General features: G+C 37.6%; 1 protein-coding gene across 4 annotated transcripts in view; it reads right to left on the bottom strand.

Moving 5' to 3' along the window:
• Positions 1-13172, bottom strand: part of ctif (CBP80/20-dependent translation initiation factor) — a 48758-nt gene extending 35586 nt beyond the window's left edge. For 2 of the 4 annotated variants that reach the window (XM_028025708.1, XM_028025709.1), the window contains exons 1-5: positions 12971-13171; positions 2843-3083; positions 2391-2462; positions 435-539; positions 50-123 (exon numbers count right to left, since the gene is read on the bottom strand). In XM_028025708.1, the coding sequence (XP_027881509.1) occupies positions 50-123; positions 435-539; positions 2391-2462; positions 2843-3019 (428 nt within the window). In that variant the 5' untranslated portion in view covers positions 3020-3083; positions 12971-13171. Of the gene's footprint in view, positions 1-49; positions 124-434; positions 540-2390; positions 2463-2842; positions 3084-9060; positions 9170-12970 lie in introns of all 4 variants that reach the window. The other 2 variants (XM_028025707.1, XM_028025706.1) reach the window with 2 other exon arrangements.
• Between the last annotated feature and the right edge of the window lie 7669 nt (positions 13173-20841).

Below are 20841 nucleotides of genomic sequence, written 5' to 3'. Positions count from 1 at the left end.
CCCATGGAAAAAGTATAAAACACGTTTAACTACATCATGTGGCACCTACCCATGCGAGTCCATTGTGTTTGCAGCCCATATGTCTGTCCCCAAGATGTCAAAGGAGACGTCCCTGTTCCCATTCTAGAAGAACAAAAAACAACTTCTGTCAAATTGCTTTTATGCATTTCATCTTCTTCCTACTGCAGCTCCAGAAATAAGAAGTATGGCAACCAGTTAAAACCAACAGACCTCCAGGTTAAGCACAAAACCTGTTAAGTCATACAGCCTTGTAATTTTATTTAAAGATTTGTCAGTAATTTTGTTTGAAAAATCTACTATAAGACCTTTAGCAATAACTACTGTTTGATCTGTAAGGATTTTTATTGTTTTTGCTGAACATGCGCTTACTAAAGAAACAAACAGGACAAGAAAAAGAATGAATATTTCCATACATTGGGAGATCCTTTAAGTTGGTTGTTTCGGCCTCTGCTGCCAGAGCGGGAGCCTGAACTGGGTCTGGAGCCGGTACTGCCATTACTGCTGTGTTCCCACTCATCCTGCAGTGCCCAAGGAGTTCACAACAAATGTTGTTAAAACACACTTTACAAAACAAACTGATCCAATTTATACAGAAATAAATAGTCAAATCATATCACTCATGCAGTATAGACGGCTTCACATCTAAAGAATTAATTACATTCTAGTTATACGGCGTAGCAACAGTGTATGATTGATTGAATCAATCATACATGCTTTGACTACATGCTCAGCAAGCATGTAGTCAAAGAGGGGTAGAGCTTGATGATATCAGGAGAACAGGAAGCTGTGATGCCATCATTGAAAAGTGCAAAGATATAAATAACTAACCAACATTTTTCTGACTCTGTTTCTTTACCATAACATAATGCCCACAACACTCTCTGAGCTTTAACATGTGACTCACAAAAAATATAAACATCAGAATTAGTCCTGAGGCAGATGGAGTCCATAGACCTGGCCAAATAAATTACTGATACGCAGAGTCTGAATTTGTTGTACTCAAAATACACACCATCCCATTACATGGCCTCAAAGCCCGAACGACTCTTATTATTTTGTAAAAAAAAAAAAAGAAAAACACTGTAAAGCTTCACTAATATTTCACAGAAAATTTAGTCACTTGCTGTACCACAATCATATCCCATGATAGTCATTCAGGACATACACTGACTGCTCCTTCCACACAGACTGATGAGCTGTAAATTACTCAAAGCTTGTGCTACCAGTGTCTACATGCAGACACTGGTATCTGCATCTGTCTGCTTTTGCAACAAGCAGACAGAATTGTTGTAAAAAGACTTGAAAACATTCAGACGCTCATAAGTGCAGCCTTATCAAAAATAATGTGGATATTTTTGCACGAGCAACTACTAATCAAGATATTGTAGTAAACAAAACCTCTTTATACATGTATACACAATTCAGAGGTTAAATTGTTTTTAGTCAATAACTGATATCTATATAATATGTAAAATAAATGACCGGAGCATCCATTTCTGCAGTTTTTGTAGTTATTTCAAACTTATATTAAACACCTAGGTATTTGTTTCTTAAGGCAGAAATATTGACAGTATAATAAAAACTGTCAATGCAAATATAAAGCTTGCATTGAAGAATGCAAGCTTCTTACATTTTATAGAATGTTATAAAATGCAACATTCTATAAAGTTACATTTTATAGAACTTTCTATAAAAGTTACTGTTGTGACAGTATAACACAGATAATGTAGGAAAAAAAATCTAGCTCCTCTGCCTCCCCCTGTGTTCTTGCCGTCATCTGAACAAATTCACTGCTCCGTCAGAAACAACCAATCAGAGCCAGGAGGAGGGTCTTAGGGCTGTCAATCCCCCTTGTGCACACTCTGCTCACATCCTCCTGCTATGCTACAGCTGAGAGGAAGCAGCTGTAGTGTAGTTAATCCATTGTCACGAATGCTAATGCTAGCTGGCATGGCATGGTAAGTTATTAGTAGTATTACTATTATTAGTACATGTATCAGCACATGCTGACTGGGCTAAGACCAACCTCCAGCTCCGATTGCTTGTTTTTGACAGGGAGCAGTTTGTTTTAGAAGGCAAAAGCAGCACTGGGAGTTGGTAAAAGAACTTGCTCTTATCACAGATCATCTGTCTCATACTATACTGTCACGACATGGTGACACGTTTAACAAATATGTAAGAAACATATTTTTGTAAAAGTTACATACTGCAGCCTTAAACGTGAGTTGAGTTTAATACTTTTTCAACTGAGACCCTTGACAGGACAAAGACATAAGTAAAGAGAAACTGAAAAGTTTGATTAGTACGTTTAGTTTAAAAAACAAGAGTGAGAAATGAGCAGAATGCTGGTACATGGAGGTAAAACTTACACGTTTAGAGGAGCCTCTCCCTTGAGATGACGCCCAACTACCATCTCTCTGGTTGATGCAGTCATCTGTCCACTGTTGGAGAAAAAGAAAAGGTGATATAGTTACACTGTTTTACTTTTGTTTCTAATTTAGTTTTCTTACCAATTTAAAACATAAGACTACATATAGCAAAAACTTCTACTAAATATATTGCACTGTCTGAACAACTATAATTCCCCTTACACACGCAGTCAATCGGTGTTATTCTTCACATTCTACATGTCACTATTGCCTTTGGATTTTCCATTTAACTACATTTTCAACTGATGGCACATTCACTGCCACAACAACATGACCAGCTGGTTTAAAGACTTTAGAAAGCTTCTATTAAGTTGGGATATGTACAACTGAGAGAAACAAGCTGGTTATGTATCATGTGTAACAAACAAACATTTCAGAAATCATCATCCAACCTGCGGCTCTTTGCCATCATTGTCCAAGTCCACGTCTCCATCTGGCTTGTCTCCCAGAATGCCCTGCACCTGGTACTCCAGGACGTAGCTGTCGATGAAACGCTCCAGCTCCTCTATTTCCTGCGAGCGGGTGCTTCCTGCCTCAGACGATGCAGACGCCACCGAAGAGTTCTCCATGGCAACCGCCGCAGAGATGGCAGGAGGGAGGAAGGGAGAAGGAAGAAGGGGGGAGAAAGGTGACCTGTACATAACAAAGATAAGGATAAAGATGGATGGAAGTTAGTTAGAAATTCAGTAACAGAAGATGCTTTTGTTATAGATTTCATGTTTACTTCAGATATTAACAATCCAAATCAATGGCTGACCAAAGTCCTGGTAGAGTGGATAAATTAGACAGTTTTTTCTTAACTTCACAGTTAGATAAAATAAATATTAATAAACAATCAAATATATTTATACAGTTAGAAGTCTAAGCTGTCCAAAAAAATGTCCAAAAATACAGCAAAACTGAAAATCCCTCTCTCTCTCTCTTACCTTTGATCCTCCTACTTTCACAACATTCAAAGACGAGTTATAGTTCAAACTGTTAGCAAGCATCTATATTTGTATTGTTTATGTGTCCAACTGCAATACCACCCTGCTGGGTAGTTGCAATATTTTACTCAGGTGTCCAAAAAGAAAAATTTTCTCTGCAAATTCCTTCCCCCAGTTAATTTCTGGTGCAACTCTGCATCCATTTTATGCGACTGTGTTGCTACTTCTATGTTGGTGTCCCTCTGTCTCTTTCTCCACTGTCAGAGTTGTGTGTGTTCACCTGACCCCTGACCAACAGGGAAGCAGCTTCCTGCCTGACTGTCCATTGCTGCTAAGCTCCTTTACATCAAGGTTTGATCACCAGCCGTGTAAAGAGGATTTATGGTTGGAGCACGCAGAATACTACGTGCTGAGGCTGGCGACTTACAGGGGAGTCCCGTGAACTTCCTGCCAACAAGTCAACAGTATGAGCCACAAAAAGCCTGCTGAAAGCAACACTAAGACGTTTACATATCAACAAACACTGAAATTTGCCTATCATTGATAGAGTAAAGTAGTAATGCAAACACTTAATGGATCAGACAAGAAGTTGAGCCACTGACTAAACAGAAGAGTGAGTAACAAAACTTCTGCTCACAGGGGTCAGAGTCTTCCCACACATATTGCAATTGCAAATAATCTCAACATGTATGTAATCTGACCTTCAGTCAGAACTGTAATCCTCCCATGTTGATAGTAGAGTATAATCCATTTATACATTGATTATCCTGCTTCTTTGCATCAACAATAAAAAGTATTTTACTTGAAAGAAAAAGAGTTTCTCTTAAGTGTAGTAACCTGAAGAAGAACTGAGGTTAATGATTTCTTCAGTTTTTGATGTTCATATTTATGAGGCGTTTATGATCTTGTATATTATATCAACATGTTGATATGACGGAGCACAGTGTGTGTGCTCTGCTCTTGAACTGCTGCTGTACCAAGCTGCTGCCCGTATTTGACAGGGGACTTGGTTTGAAACCAGTTCCTTTTAAATATGTAGCAAGTCATCATAAAAAGAAAGGACTGATAAAGAAAACGAATTCATTTAAGAATAAAAAAAGGGTTTGGATCACCTGTAATTTCTGTAAAATCAAAGTGAATACAAAGAAACAATGCAAACATCTTCAGATAAGTCATGTTTTATGGCATCAGGCTATCCCAGTTTTAAATAATGACATAGATGTTTTGACAGCTGTCAAGCTTCAGTCATCTTGTCTCTGATCGTCTCTCAGCCAGTAAAATATTTAGACACTTCAGGAAGATGGAAATGTAGAACACTTTTTACCATTAAAGATTTTTTTACAGTCATCAGTAAAATATTGTGTTTTCTTTCAGTATTCTCTTCTTACTGTTACTTTACAGTCTTTAGACTCAAATACAATAGTTTGTCTCACACTGAAAAAATTGAAACATTTAATTTTACTTTCAAATTTATATTATTCTTCCTCAGGTGTACTCATACTCAAGATTGCAGATTAGAAACTATCTACTACCTATTAATTAAATACTGACGAACATGCACTCAGGCATAATCCTCAGAACATCACTTTACATGAGTTGTGTTTTTTATCTGTGGGAAGAAGACTAAAAGTATGTATTTTTCAGTATCTGAACTGTTTAGAAATGAAGTAAGAGGAAGCAAAGAAATGTAAGAAGTTGTTTGAGGTGTTGAGACATGCAGTTTATTTGGGCTGTCAGAGAGTACAAATCTCAGGAGATAACAGGAAGGCTAAACAGAACGCATTTCTGAACTTTTGACCAAGAGCACTCTGTGTTTCTTAATACAGTATTTGCAGGCTTTTAGAGACGTGAAAGTTAAAGAAAGGATCTAAATGCTGTAGGAAATACACCGGCAAGACTGCTGTTTAGTTATGCTAGCTAGTAATTGCTAATATAATATTCTACAACAGTTAAAATCATTAACTACAAAATCCTTTGTGTTTGGTTTAAATTTAAATTAAAAAGCTGTTTTATAGAATGATTTACATGTAATACACAGTAGGATTGTGCCTCTGCTACAAAGTTAAACTACTACTAGCATATTATTGCAGTAAAGCTAGAAATAAATATGTAGATTGCTCACATCTTCATATTTTATATTTCTTATAAAGAAAATGAAATCTACTTAAACTGTTATTACTTTTTTGTACAGCTTTGTTTAAAGATGTACATCTTTTTTATTTTAAAGATGTAGAATAAAAAAACACATTCTGAAAATAGGCCACATAATCATGGTGGATATTTATACATTTGCTGAATTAAATCAATCACTCAACAGTGATGTTGTTAAGCCCAAGATTTCTGCACTGTGGGAAGATCATATCAGTTAAATGTAACACTGCTAGATGCAAACTGGCCATGGCTGCATCCTAATGAAGATGTCCTACCTTTCTCCTTGACACAATGAGTATAAAGTTATTGCCTGTATTAAAGAGCTGCCAATAGTTATTGATCCTTTTTACTGATTGGTGTTATCAATCTTTATATTTCTGTGTGGATATACGTTTCACTAGATGTTGAAATTATGGTGTAATGGTACATCTATCTAACTATGGTAAAGAAGTAAACTAAGTTTAAACTATCTTACCTCAGGTAAACAGTGGCTCTGCAATATCAGAAAACTAGACTCCTGGTGTGAAGCGAGGCTGTTGGCTAAACCCTGCAAGGTTTTCTCATGCATAATTCAAAACCTGCAGTAATCTTGTAATATCTCAAAGTATTTAAAGCTCCTAATTGTGGTTCTGAGATGTCTGGGACCAGCTTAGGTTGCTACTATTGTTAGAATATGAGTATTTCTAATGAAGGCAAAACCTTTTTTCTGCTTTAAAGAAACAGCAGCTTGCTCTTTGCTCATGAGAAAGCCAAGGTCCCAACATCCCAGCAGGATGCAGGACGATTAAACCGAGGATTTGTCTGACCCAAACATAGAAACGTCTTCATTAAGCATACATGACACAAGTAAACATTAAAACAGGACTAAAGGCTGCGAGCGCCTTCAATCTCCTGCCAAGCGCAGGAATTGACCCTTCAGATTCAGTAGCACAAATAGGACCACAAGATATTTCTGATTTACCAAACACACACTTTCCCATTTCACTTAGTTAAGGTGACTCATCAATATTGGTCTCCGAAGAAATTAAGTTAGTGAAAATTTATTCCATTGCCATTGCAACTGGTTTGTAGGCATGACAAGAGCTACATTTAAACTACTGGTTTTGTTCTACCGTCCAGAATCCAAAGGGGGCTGGGGATACTTTTTCTATTCAAGTATCACGAAGTCCTGCAAATGAAAATAGAATTGTAAAATATTTACAACCTCAAAGCTGGCTTTGATTAGCTGAAAGAGATACTTTTAGATATTTGAGCTCAAAATATTTCAGTTAAAAGGCTAAACAGTTAAAAGGTGCAGCTAGCTGCAGGTTTGCTCCTACTAAAGTAAAGAAATGGAAGAGGGAACAGAGTAAATAATCACATGTTCTTATGAGGGCTGATAGTGTTTACTTTGCTTGTTGACGACTACATAGGTCATAACAGTGACACAGTAGCCCGCTCCCCCTTTCTTCCTGTCTCCACCCGTCCACCCTCATTCCCTCAACTCAACCAGCTGTCCTAACAAAGAGCAGCCTGCCATCCTCCATCAATCACACTTTTAGCCCAACTCCAGTGGTGGCATTATCTGGCACTATATGGCATATTCAAAAACCAAATAACATCAAGTGGCAGTTTGAACTATATTACGGTATATAGATTTTATAGTATCTTTGAAATACTATACACAGACCACACAGCAGCCAAAGCCCTAATAACTGATACAACATTTAGTGAATAATGAAAACTACTTTACAGCCTGGCAGGACAGTATAGACCAGAGAGGCAGATCAGGCCTGCAGAATGCAGAGCCATCTGTGGTTCAATCGAACGCTGCGCCTGAGGCTCAGAGCCATTGAGACAGAACAAGTCAGACAGCCACAGCATGGCACCAGACAGCACACTGCCTGCTTCAACCAACGCCATGTATATCCCAGAAGCACGCACAGAACAGAAAACATAAATGCAATAAGTAAAAAGTACATTTACTATCGTATTACTTTTTCTCTAATGAACACATGATTGTGTATAAAAAGAAAAACAAGGACAATTCTTTGTAAAAACTGTCTGTACATATAAAAAATGTAACTCTAAACATTATATATAATAAGTGCAAAATGTGGTCTAAGAAAGAGATGATGTTGGGGATGGGAGGGTTTCAGTTCACTCACATGTAGCAACTGCAACAATTGAAGTAAAAATGTTCTGAATCTGAGAGTAAAGTGGGTTCCCAAAGGTGTAATATTCTTGTTTACATGTAAGGGTATGGAAAGACAAAATGAAGAAAATCAAGGAAATAGTGTTGTTGCACCACATTTATTCATCAAGTGCTGCAAAGCTAAGCATTGTCTATCCATTAGAGGATCTGCATTCTTGTTTGGAAAATATCAGCGCCTTTAACAGGAAAGTTGCCTAAATCATGCAATTTTAAAATCTTTCCGAAACAATTTTACTTGTTGTGGAAACCATCACATGGAATGCAGCCTTTTTATTCAATAGAAATCACAAAAATCTTTAGCTTTCCAAACGATTCTAATACGTTCACAAACTTTACTTGCAAACACAGAAAACAGATAATTATCCATCTGCACAGTGTATGTTTGAGGTCGGACACTTATTAAGTTTGTCTCACAGTCTTTGCTTTGATTGATCCCGACATACACCAGAAAATATCAATAATATTTTCTGTCACAACATTAATTAGAATTGCTGCCATCATGTGTGCGTTTTAGTTCATTTTCATTATGACTTGCATTTACGACAAAAGATTGACATGTGGTCAGTCAGGACACATTGGGCCAACAAACCATTAACTCCACTAAAATTGTGTTTTCTCAATACAATACACAGCAACATCGTGTATGATAGGGCTTTAGAAGCCTGATCCAACAAGCTGCAGCGTTTGATACGGTTACTAAAAACCAAACAGTAAGAACTATAATCCTTTCAATCCAAATAGAAAAGAACACGAGATCCGGTCTCCTCAGTGGGAGTCCGAGTCAATGTTCTCAGGCTATGCTGGCAGAGCTGATAATTCATCTAATCTGGTCTAATTCGTCTAGGAAAACGGCACATGGTTTTCATAGAGTGGCCCATAGGGCCTCAAATCTAAGGTTGCCGTATCAATGAACACTTTTTAAGGCCACTTTAAATACATTTAAAAAATAAAAGTGAATAAGTGATATTTGAGTCTGTATTCTCCAGTTAACGATTGCTGAATTAGTTGATAATTGCTTCAATAATTGTTTCATCACGATTAATCAGATTAGCTGTTTCAGCCCTATTTGTAACACACTTATTTAGGATACCAGTCACATAAAGAAATGTTATTTGTTTCAATAAACTGCAAATATTTTCAAATTTATTGATTGATACTCTCATTGAATAAACAGTGGCAAAAAAATTAAAAAATGGTAATCTTAACAATAAGGACAGTTTTGTTTTTTTAAAAACATTATTAAGTGGAATTTGCTGTGACAATGATAAATTGAAATCTTATTATGATAAGGGATTTATCACAATAAATGATAAACAACATAATAAACACCCCTTCCTACCCTCAGCCTTTCTTTCTGCTATGCTACAGCTGGTTCCCCACACCGGAGTCTGACTTGCATGCTCAGGCTAGCCAGCATGGACACCAATGATGGCGAATGTATAGTTTTCCTGTAACAGAAAGTTGTTTCTCCATCAACAGCACATTGAGCTGTGTGTACATGAGCATGATTGATTGTGCTAAGACCCTCCTCCTGGCTCTAATTGGTTATTTCAGGCGTGGTGCATTTCTGCAGATGGTTGTCGGACCACAGGGAGGAGGCAGAGGAGCTTGATTTCTCGCTGATTATCTGTCTCATGTTATAATGTCACAACATCATGGCAGTTCTTACAAATATGTAAAAAAAAAATATTGTTTATAAAAGTTACATACGGTAGCTATAAGCATTTAGAAAATACATCTGTAACAAGGGAAATTAATACTCTCACGTCAGAGAACCAGGTCGCAAAACTCTGCATATAATATCTGGCTTACACACTTTTAGTAGTACAGAACTGAACCTTGTTCTTTGTAATTAGATATTGTGAGGAAACACAAGAGAACAAACCAGTAGCAAATAGTCTGCAAATGCCACATGGGGGGTCAGGGGGATGTGTTAGCTTGTGTGTATCATTAAGACAATAACTCCATTGTCTCCCCATGTCCCTGTTGTGACCGACCAGCAGAGGATTGGGCATGTGCAGAACTGTGGAACCGTTCAGACCTCAGCCCCACAATGCCATTTTGTCCATATCTACGTAAAGAGTTGTGGAATATAAAAGTGAGGGGAGTGTCCATACTGGTTTTCCAACGTCTATAAAGGTGACATATGAAAGCTCAACAGGAACAAAAGGGGAAAGAGAGGCAATAAAAGGTTAGCCTCCTATGAGGCAATCAAGATGATGGCAAAACACACGTCTCTTTGCATGCTAGCAAATACTTAGCCACAGAAAGTGCATCAATAAACAAGTAAATACATCTTTTAATTTTGATATAGCGCAAACACGCTCTCTTCTCTTTAAACAACCACTTCATTTCTCACCTCTATGAGCTGCTTTATGTTTTCCTGAATAATCAGTCATGTAATGACTCCTCATTTCTCTCACTCATCTGTGCAACAGCAGCAACCTAATGAGCAGCAGCTCCCAGTGAAATGAGAATGGATCACTGCAACACAGTGTGACTCAGGATGCTTGAGCTTTCTACAGATTACTCCCACTCTCACCACAGCACACAGCTTAGTTCACTCGCCCTCCACATCCCTACAAACATGGCCTCCATACGATCGGAGGTGCTTCTCTGGCCAGTATGCAGCCAATTCGCTGCTCCTTGGAGCAGTGTACCAGCAGCAGCATCAACAGCATTCACACATGTGCAAAGACTGCAGATCAGAGGGGTGATGACGGTGCACTGACTCATGGTGAACAGTTCAGGATGAGTTTACACATCAGCAATGCTGAGCAGTTTAGAAGTCCTTTCCATATGCAACATTTCTGCAGAGGATAGATGCAAATGTTGACTGGACAATATATACTGCTCATAAAAATAAAGGGAACACTTTAAGTGTTAAACACCTGTTTAAGTGTTCCCTTTATTTTTTTGAGCAGTATATGGAGACAGATATGTTTCATGGCTGCAGTGAGAATGGTAGTAGTGTATGTGGCACTAAGGTTTGTTTATACATGGCAAAGTTACACAAAGGTTCATGTATGAGCAAAATCTGATTAAACTGGTTATCAACTAAAAACAATTAGTGAGTAAGGCTAAAGTGTTAAATTAGGGCTCTGATTGCATGAAATTCATTGACCATCAACTTGCTGCATCAACTGTCCACAGATTCTACAATTATCAGAATGAGACATTCATAGCAAGTTATAAAAAAAAAATGATAATTTGGTATCAATAAAAGGTCTCTTTTCAACAAATTCAGGGTAAAGAATGGATGACTTTGATTTAACGTCTATTTTAATTTAGTGGTATTTATTGAACTTAGCCTTTTGTAAAGTTTAGATCTGTTAATATTGATTGTACCTAACTCATCATTAAGAGCTTTCAGCTCTTTCATTTATTTATTTTTTGGCCTTTGAGTCTTGACCAGTTGTCAGCTATTTATGCAAGTAGCAGAGGCAGTGTTGTGGCACTGTGTTCAGAGAGCAGCTGCTGTAATACAGGCAAAGAGAACCCAAAGTTCATGTTTTCTAAACTTTCTTTAGCGTATTATTCTGTTGATTAGCGCTGTTAGCATGACTACAAATAAAAACACCAGCCCCTTTGTGTACTCCCTAAAGAAAGTACACATTTATCTAAGCTAATGTTCCACAAGGCTGCTAACATTTTCATGTTCTCTGATAACTAAAAGCTGAAAGAGAATAAAACAGATAAACTTGTGATATACATTCAGTCTTGAACTGAAAAAAGTCTTGTTCTTTCTTATTTCTCAATTAACTGGAGACAAGTTTCAAGATGCCATAGAAAACAGTTTCCTTTCAACAGCTTCTTCCAATTGTTTCCTCTGGTTTCATTTTAAAACAACTCACTGATTATAACAGTTGATACTGAATCTTCACTCAATAACAGAGGCAAATTTCAAAGTTTTGTCATTTGTCAGCGTGACAAGTGATGCGTTAAAAAAAACAGAGGATTTTATAGTGTTCAGGCAGCACAAAGCCAGCTGAAAATCGTTCATTTCGGCCACCAGTTGATTACTCCAAGTACCTTTTGACAAAATTATCAGATGGGAAAAGATGAAGAAGGTTTATTAATAGATAGGCACAATAGGTTTAAGAGCAAGTCAGAAATATTTATTGGAAGAGAAATGTCTCTAGTGAGGTTTTTAATACCTTAAAAATATACTTATCTACACATGAATATTCTACATGGGAACATGCTGTCTTATTTATAATAGAAAGCTCTCTATCTTGTGACAGAAGACCAACATTCCCAAAACCCACTAAAGTGACTCTGATGCAATCAATCCCTGAAAAACAGGAATGCCAGGAATGTTAGGAGAAAGATAAAGAGGAAAATCAGCTTACAAGTTACAGTCAGAACCTGTGTTCACAAGCTAGTTATTATATAATGACAGAATATTTACTGTAGCACAATTTTCTCATGTGCAAATCTTAGTTAAATGCCAGAGAGCATCCTATGGCATTAAATGGAACATTTTTGAGCAACTTAACTAACTAATCAGGGTTCTTCTCTTTATTTGTTTTCGCAAATTTATGTGACCACTCTTATTGATCCACTTGTGCTCTTTGAACAGTTGCAGTTGAGCTGTGGCTCTCTCTTTGTTGTGAGGGTCAACAGCTGAGACAGCGAGCTTATGTGGAGCCAGTTCAGCTGATTTTCAGGGCAGCCTGGCATCTAAAAAAAAAAAAAAAAAGAGCCCTTCTCTCATTCCTGTTGTGAAGCTTTCGTAACACTGCGGGAATGTAACACTTCAACATGAATCCATGTTTACATCGATTCCACGTTTACATGTTTTCAGCACGTAACCACACCCATGTGCCATGCATAGCTGTAATGCACGCAAGCTGAGTGGGGCATGCCGCAAGGACATTAGGCATCAAAAGCCCTGCAACACAAAGGCCATGGCAAAGTAACAGAGCCGCATCTGAAGCCGCCTCCACGCCCCGGTGTGTCTGTCCGCGTTTCACCGGTAACAATGGTGACGCAAGCTTTGCGGCTAACCAGCTGGCTAACACTAGCGATTAAAGCCCAACAATAACAACGAGCTGCAACCGCCAGGACACTGGATTCAAACTGCTCCCTGTAAACACGAACACCTCAACAGGTGCGTCAGTGGCTGTAAACGCATAACACAAGACACAACACAGACTATGCGGCTCCCATTGCAAAATTGTTGTCTGGTTTCAACGGTCCCCAAAGCCCAACTGAAAGTACGCCTTCGGCTGGTGATAAATCCTTACCCAAAGTGAGATTCTGACCGCCGTAGAACCCCGGATCACACTGTGAGATCAAAACCGCCGTGTCATGAGTGTGTTTGTCCAAAGGAAAAGGAGGGAGGATGAAGATTAGTTGTCCTGTGGCAACTCCGCCGTCTCAGACTAAAGGAAAAGGGAATGCAGGAATGTGACGTTCGGTCCGGGTCCGCTGGCAACGTTGACACGTGCACCCAACAGCAAAGCACGCTGGGAAACAGAGTTTTGTTCAACAGTCCACTCTAACCGTGTTTTTAACTTCACGTTTAACAGCCAAGGGAAAAACAAATAGAAATCTGTTGCCACGTTTACTCAAATGACAATAATAACAATATCTATTATTATTATTATTATTATTATTATTATTATTATTATTATTATTATTATTATTTGTGCACTTTGAATGCAGACGCTTGACATTTTGCTCTACACCTAGCATTTCGCGTGTCTGGTTTACATTCTATGCGCCTCCACGTAGACTTGGAATGTAAACCAGACGCGCCTGACGCTCAAAACGCGTCTGGTGTGAACCATAATGGTGCGTTCGCATCACACGCGCGTCCAAAACGCGTCTGACGCTTCAAGTTCGACGCCTGTGCACTTTTGGTGCGTTCACACCAAACGCGTTTGGAGCTGGTTTACATTCAAAATCTATGGAGCGTGTCAAACATTCAAAACGCTCCAAAGTGTTCAAATCGCACCGCACTGGACGCTTGAAACGCGCCGCAACGACCCTCAACCCGCCTCCACCTAGACTTTTAATGTAAACCTGAAGCGCGTGACGCTCAAAACACGTTTGCTGTGAATGCACCATAATAATTATAATAAATAACTTGATTACGAAACATTGTTAACAGTATTAATGATACATCTACGGTCCTCTTTACATTAACAACCACTGAAAAAAAAGATATGAATCACAAAAACAAAAAAAATCAACTTACTATAAATATAATATAATATAATATAATATAATATAATATAATATGGTGGTGGGGATATAATGTGTAATTTGATACAAAAATAACAATAATATACATCTTTATCAGTTTTAGTGTTATATTATATTATATTATATTATATTATATTATATTATATTATATTATATTATATTATATTATATGATGTATAACACCACTATCCTATCATAGTATAACATTACCTCATTTAACAATATTTTTAACAGAAGTAAACTTATATGTATGCATATTTATACAGTTACAATGCATTTCTGGTGAAATGAGCCTTGAACCTTCTTCTGAGAATCATTCAAATGTTATCCCTCATCTGCCTCCAAATGCAATTTGTGAAACCAATCTTAACAAGATGGAGAGGGAAACAAATCTTGACCTTACCATTTTCTTTTATACAAAATAGCAGGCTACATTTAACTGGAAAAAGGACAATGAAAATAATGTTTTGTATATGGGAAAAAAAATCACACCTTAAAGCATCTCTTTCAATCTGACTCGCTTTCAAATCAGCTCAACACCCATTGCTGTAAAATCCTGCCCCTATGTGGAGCACCAGTGAAGTGCAGCCAAAGGACTAACTTTCTTGTCCAGGTAATGCACCACGTAGAGTATGAATGAATAATATATTAAGATTAGTAAACTACATAATTGGAAGTGTTAATATAGTGGGCAGGTAGAGTCCAAAAGTACTGTCTGAAAACTGATGAACGTAGACATGTCTAACACAAGTATGTTAGACTAATGCAGTGACAAAAACAACAGAAAATAGATCTGCTTTGGGCCACAGTAAAAATTAGATGTAGAAATCGGAAACTGGATAAACATCCATGTGAAAAACATGTTCTTCCAAATTCCATTCAAATATGTAACAACCTGAAATTTTCCTTCCTCACCCCTTTCTTTTCACCAGCTTGTGTATCTCTTTAGTTCTTCTATAACTCAACTCTCCAACTCCTGTGCATCCTATCCTTATGCATGCCATAATTACTTTGTTGCCTTGATCACATCACCCACCTCACCACAAGCTATTTTGCGCTCTGTTCTCCTCCCTTGTTGTTGTGCTTTTACACGGGCAGAGGTCTTTAAAATAGCCTTTCTAACTACACCGCTCTGCAGTTTTTCTTTTCTAATAAGTAGTTTATTTCAGCTAAGAGCAATAGCACGCACTCACTCCTTTTTACGGAGAAGATGATGTCAGAAAAAATTCAAACCACAATGTTAAGTCATTACAAACCTGCTACATAGATTTGTAGATCAAAGTCTATTTAATATGGGTGTAAGGCTTTTGAAAAGTTAGATTAGAAATGTATTGTTGCTATGGGAACCGCGACATTAAACGTGTCACTGTACTAAAAATGTCCGTAGATATAAGAGATGGTAAGCAAAATCCGTAGAACTGTCTTTTTATTTTTTTATTGCAAACCAGTACTGACATAGTTACTAAAATTGCCAAAATGATCTAATACAAAGGTTTTTAAACTAACAGCAACACTGAATTATTTTGATGAAAGATACAGTATGTATACATTTATGAGAATACATGACACAATACTATGACTGATACCTTTGGTTTGAAATCCCCTTAAAAACAAATTATATTTTTAAATTGAACAAGGAAAATAGTTCTCAAACTTTTTCAAGTATCCTTATCATAACATTGACAGAGACAAAAACAAAACATTTCTTATCTATTGGCAACGCATATTTGGTTGGCAGGTGCAATTTCATTAAATACTCAGAGTGTACAACTTTCACCTTTCAAGTAGTAAACATGTACTCTTAAAATTGTTCCCTTAAGTTGGAACCTCAAGTAGGAAAGTCCGATGTTTATCCCAATATCCTTTAAAACCAATTAGGTAAGACAAGCGATTATGTAATTGAAGCAAGGGGGATGTGTGTTGATCTTCGTAAGTCTAGAAATGGCAACAAGATAATAGCAATATAGTCATAGCAATAATTAAAAAGCCTCAATAATTAAAGAGAAGGCTGGATGAAGAAGGAAGTATATCTTTCCCTTGAGCAATGGTAATGATGGTAAATTAAAGTATAAATTACTCTACAGAAAACTGTAGTTAATAGTTGCATCTTGCAGAGATGAAGTTTCCATAACAACAGTTTATTCAAAGACTTTTGTGTGCGTCCTTATGAGGGAGAATCAGATTTTGAAGGCTCTGTTAGACATACAGCAAATAAAAGTAAAGAGTGTATATTTACTATAGTAACTGATGCAATCATGTCGTTGCACCAGTGTCAACACATTAGTGCATGTAAGTTTGTTTTGTCAATTATCCCCACAACATAAATGCTGCCTGTAAAAACTTTGAAGTTGGTTTGATGGAAACATCTGTTTAGCGAGAGAGAGAGACAGAGGCTGCAGCTGGCGCCGGGGCGCAGGTCGCACTGCTGAATCCTCCCTGGGAGGGAAGGTACCAGGGCTCCAATTAGCAGCGGAGAGGGCCCATGATGATATTTCCATGCGTTTGTGGTCTGGGCGCCTCAGTCTGCGTGTGTTATAAAAGGCAAAGCCATAAACATGGAATTAGACAGGACAGGCCCAACATCTCTTATGGTCACAGACTCTCCTTTCCTGTGGCTTCCGAGAGCAACGGTGTGACATAAACAACACCAGCCAACAAACTGTTATTACTGTACACACTGGCTTCATAAAGGGCGACTGATTATTTGCGCTTGTCAGCATGTGGAGTTCATCAGGGTAGCAGCCCTGGCACCACAGCTCTCTGCTGTCCAGCTCTTTTATTCTCGGGCTGAATGGCTGCAGAAGATAGGTGTGGGAGAAACAGAACCAGTAGCACAGAGAGGGAGAGAGAAACTGAGTGGGAGGAAGTGATTGAACATTGCTTTGTGTAAAATACACATACACACACACGCCCACCCCCACACCGACACACACACACACACGCACCGACACACACATTAACTCTCACTGAGATTGGCTGGGATTCAATTTGTTGAGTAATAAAAAAAACAAAACATGATAGCTTTCTAACCAGCAGGTGGGAGCAGTACACAGTTCCTCAGAATGTTACTTTCTGAATCAGGCTGTTAGAAACCTGCAGTAAAATATAGGTCTGTGAGAACCAAGCAATAGGGAAGGTGGTAGAAAATTATGGCACTGAAACTAATTTTTGTACATTTATTTATAAAAATGTACAAAAAAATAAAAAAATTAGTGGGTGGCTGAAAAAGCTTGCAGGGATTTGTAAAACACTAAAATAACCAGAACTTTGGTGCCTAGTCTCAACCAATAATAATAATAATAATAATAATAATAATAATAATAATAATAATACATTTTTAAGTATCAAATTTTTAATTATATATAAAATACATGATGGTTTTGAAGATAAATTTGCATGTTTGTCAGTTGTTATTTTTCACAAGGCTGGAGCTTTAATTTATGGCTGATAATTCTAATTAAATGCTTTAATATCAAGCTGTAGTAAAAGAAATTTAAGGAATCTAATAAATATTATTACAGATTATTACAGATAATTTTTTTTGTCTTTTCCCCCCTTGTTTTGGCCAATGAAAATGGTAAGTAAAACATTTATATTATATTATATTATATTATATTATATTATTGCAAAATTAATTCTAATGTTTTTCTTTCTGAGCATTGCTAAGGTGAACCATTTAACCCACATTAAAATTTATACTATATACATAGTATAGTATAAATGCGTTTGTTACAGTACAATAGAACAATAGAAAAAAACCGCAATGTATCAGTAGCCATGATAGAACAAAGCCCAAATGCACAAATTTAAAATAAAAACAAATATTATTCAAACAAATTGAGCAACACATAGAAAAATATGTCCTAAATTAAATAAGTGATATAACTTGATCAGGTTGTCATTTAAACTGAACTTTTATATTTGGGCAACAATGCTATGCGGAAGAAAATATGTGCCAGATGTGTTGCATTTAAAATAACCACAAAATCCAAAAACTACTCCAAACATTACAGCATGTAAAATGTTGCACATATAAACGTGATTTCTTTTACAGAATCCTATTCATTAATTTATTTTAGAATTAAGACGAAAACGCTCAAACATCAGCTTATTTTTTTCTAATGAAATATTTTTAAAAATATATGAATTTCTTCCCTTTTTTTTGGCCTTCAACCTCCCTTTCAAGAAGCAGAGGCTCCAGAGGGGGATCTCCTCAGCATCCTAACACTCCCTCTGCTGCTGAGCTGTGGTACAGAGTGGATGGGTCCGAGGAGCACGTTGACAGCTCTGGCCCGTGTGTATGAGCCCGCCTGCATACGTGGTGAGCACCCGTTGAGTAGGTGGGTCTGCTGGAAGGGAGTGGGAGAGGTGGGAAAGGGGCAGATGGAACACAGAAGGAAGTTCACCAGAGACACTTCAGAGTGTCAGAAAAGTAGAGAAGGACAGAGAGGGAGGGGATCAGAGTGAGCCGCAGGGGCCGTGAAAGGTAGAGGAGTCAAAACAACACAGGGCGAGGGGGACAGACATGCAGAAAGGATGGACAGGGTTTATAGCGGGTGGTGGGAGAAAAGTGGCAGAGCTGGAGAGATGGAGAGGCGAGAGATGTGTCAGGTAACAGAGGGAGAGGTGAGAGGGATGTGACAAGCAGCGGGTGCTGGAGGAAGGGTGACAGGTAGGGATGGAGGGTGGAGAAGTCAGGACTTGGGGAGAGATAATGATAGCAGGTGGAAGACAGGAGGAGGGAGGAAGCATATTTTTGACCTTCAAAATAGTTTGATGGTAGGCTCTGGCACAGAGTCACATGTTCATCCAAAAATCCCTGCAAAAATCATCAAATGCAACCTGAGAAAATCAGACCTTATAATACTAAATATACCAATAAGTGGTTTCATGACCCATTTGTAAACTCTTTTTTTTTTCAGTGAGGAAGAAAAACCGTATTGGAACAAGAAGTCTTCAGTTTCTTTCCCTTGACAGGATAATTTAAAACATATCTTTGTGTATTTTCATTAAATTTGTTAATATTATTTAAAATGCATTTTTAATTAAAGTTTCACTCTCACTTTATCCCCCATTTTGTGTCCTTATTCTTTATTTTAGTGGTCCACTTATTTGTTTGAATCTGATACATTCATGCCTGCAGCAATTATGCATTTCACTCTCCCTTGGTAGAGTAAATCTGACTTAACACTGCAGGACAACCAGACCCATCACATTCCATACAGGACACACACACCCACACACCCACATGCCCACACACACCCCACACACAAACTTTATTTAAAACTACATCTGTGAAGATGGTTCAGTTTTATGATGAAAAACAATCCATAAAGAAATACCAGACATGTACCCTCATTTATCCGCTTCTCTAAAACAGACAACAGTCAACGTGATGTCATGCGTTGGTTAAATCCCTATTAAACAAACTTTTGTGTTTGAACATCTGCGACATAGCGAATGTCATGTTTACTGCGTTACTTAAATTTAAACCATCACCCCCACGTCAGAGCACTGGCGCTATTCTGGTCTCTCAATTAAGGAAGGAAAAAATTGCATTTCATATTGCTACTGCAAAATAGAGTCGAAATGAAGATGCTGGAACTTCTGAGTCAATATGTGGACAAAGGCAAATAAAATCACTCAAAGCTGTGCTTATAAAGCAGTATGAAAGCAACATTCACAATGTTTTAAAATGGTTAAACTAGAAATAAACTGATGATGAACTCTGTCTCAAAGGATCTCCCAGGTTCTGTTGATGTGGAAGTTCTGCTACGCTGCATTCTCTCCCGATCAACCAGCACAGTGTTGATTGTTGAGCGTCGTCTTGCTTTCCCACGTGTGTTTCCAAGTGTAATAAAGCTACATTGTATTAAACATCCGCCTCTCTACTCATTTGTACAAACGTGTGTTGAATCAGAAATCTCAGCCCACTTAGTGACCTTGTCTGAACCTTACAGTGCATGCAGTGACATCATGAGGTGCCTTCTGGCCAGAGATGGGTTGTAAAAAAAAATAATTAAAAAAAATCTTGCACTTTTGGTGTCTTGTCTGGAAAGAGGGGGGAAAATGAGGGAGGGGTGTCTGGTTATTCCAAATTCATGCCTATTAAAACTCCATCCCACACAAGGCTGAGACACTGTGGTCGTCTTTGAACCTTTTCGTTTTGCTTCCTAATTAAAACATTGCACACTGCTGAATTTGCTCATCTGTGTATGAAAATCATTGTTTACTCTCAATCCTTCGATTTTCCAAGTCACTGGCATTTTTAATGGCTGTAACAGAGAAACTTAATTCGTTTAAATAACATTTGTAAAGTGAAAGTTACATGCAGTCATCTGAAAAACATGGGGGCACCCTACCGAAGACTGCAAGTTTTTCTAACACATTTAAACAAGTCAACATTTGATAAATGTAAGTAATATGAATAAACACATTAAAGATTGTATAAAATGTTGTTTAAATTGTAATGAAGAATGTAGTTTCTGGTAAGAAATACATTTGTTAAAATTGTTAATATTACACAAAGGCATAAAATATATCTTACACACGATTAAAACATAATTACTTGGCATTTTGAAGCAGGTTTTCCCTGCTTAAAACCGAGACATTTAGTCTGGTGTTCTCCTTGCTGTAAAGATGAGAACGAAAGATGAGATTTAAAAAGCAGTCTGGAGTCTTCAGAAAGATGCTTGTAGTAGCTTTTTAGGTTAGTAAGGAAATTGAACATTTCCAAAATGTCTACCCAGAAGATTGTAAAAAAGTGAACAAGATTCAAAACAGCTAACATGCATATATGGCCTGCGTCCAAACAAGTTCACCTCAAAATGCAGGAACTACGGCAGGCTCTTGCAATCATTAAGATGAAAGCGAATCCCACTGCAATTAGAAAAAACTCCACAGTTTT

The sequence above is a fragment of the Xiphophorus couchianus genome, chromosome 8 (assembly GCF_001444195.1).
Source record: "Xiphophorus couchianus chromosome 8, X_couchianus-1.0, whole genome shotgun sequence".
Taxonomy (NCBI): domain Eukaryota; kingdom Metazoa; phylum Chordata; class Actinopteri; order Cyprinodontiformes; family Poeciliidae; genus Xiphophorus; species Xiphophorus couchianus.
Note: the sequence above shows the minus strand (reverse complement) of the source record. Positions and strands in the feature narration are given on the sequence as shown.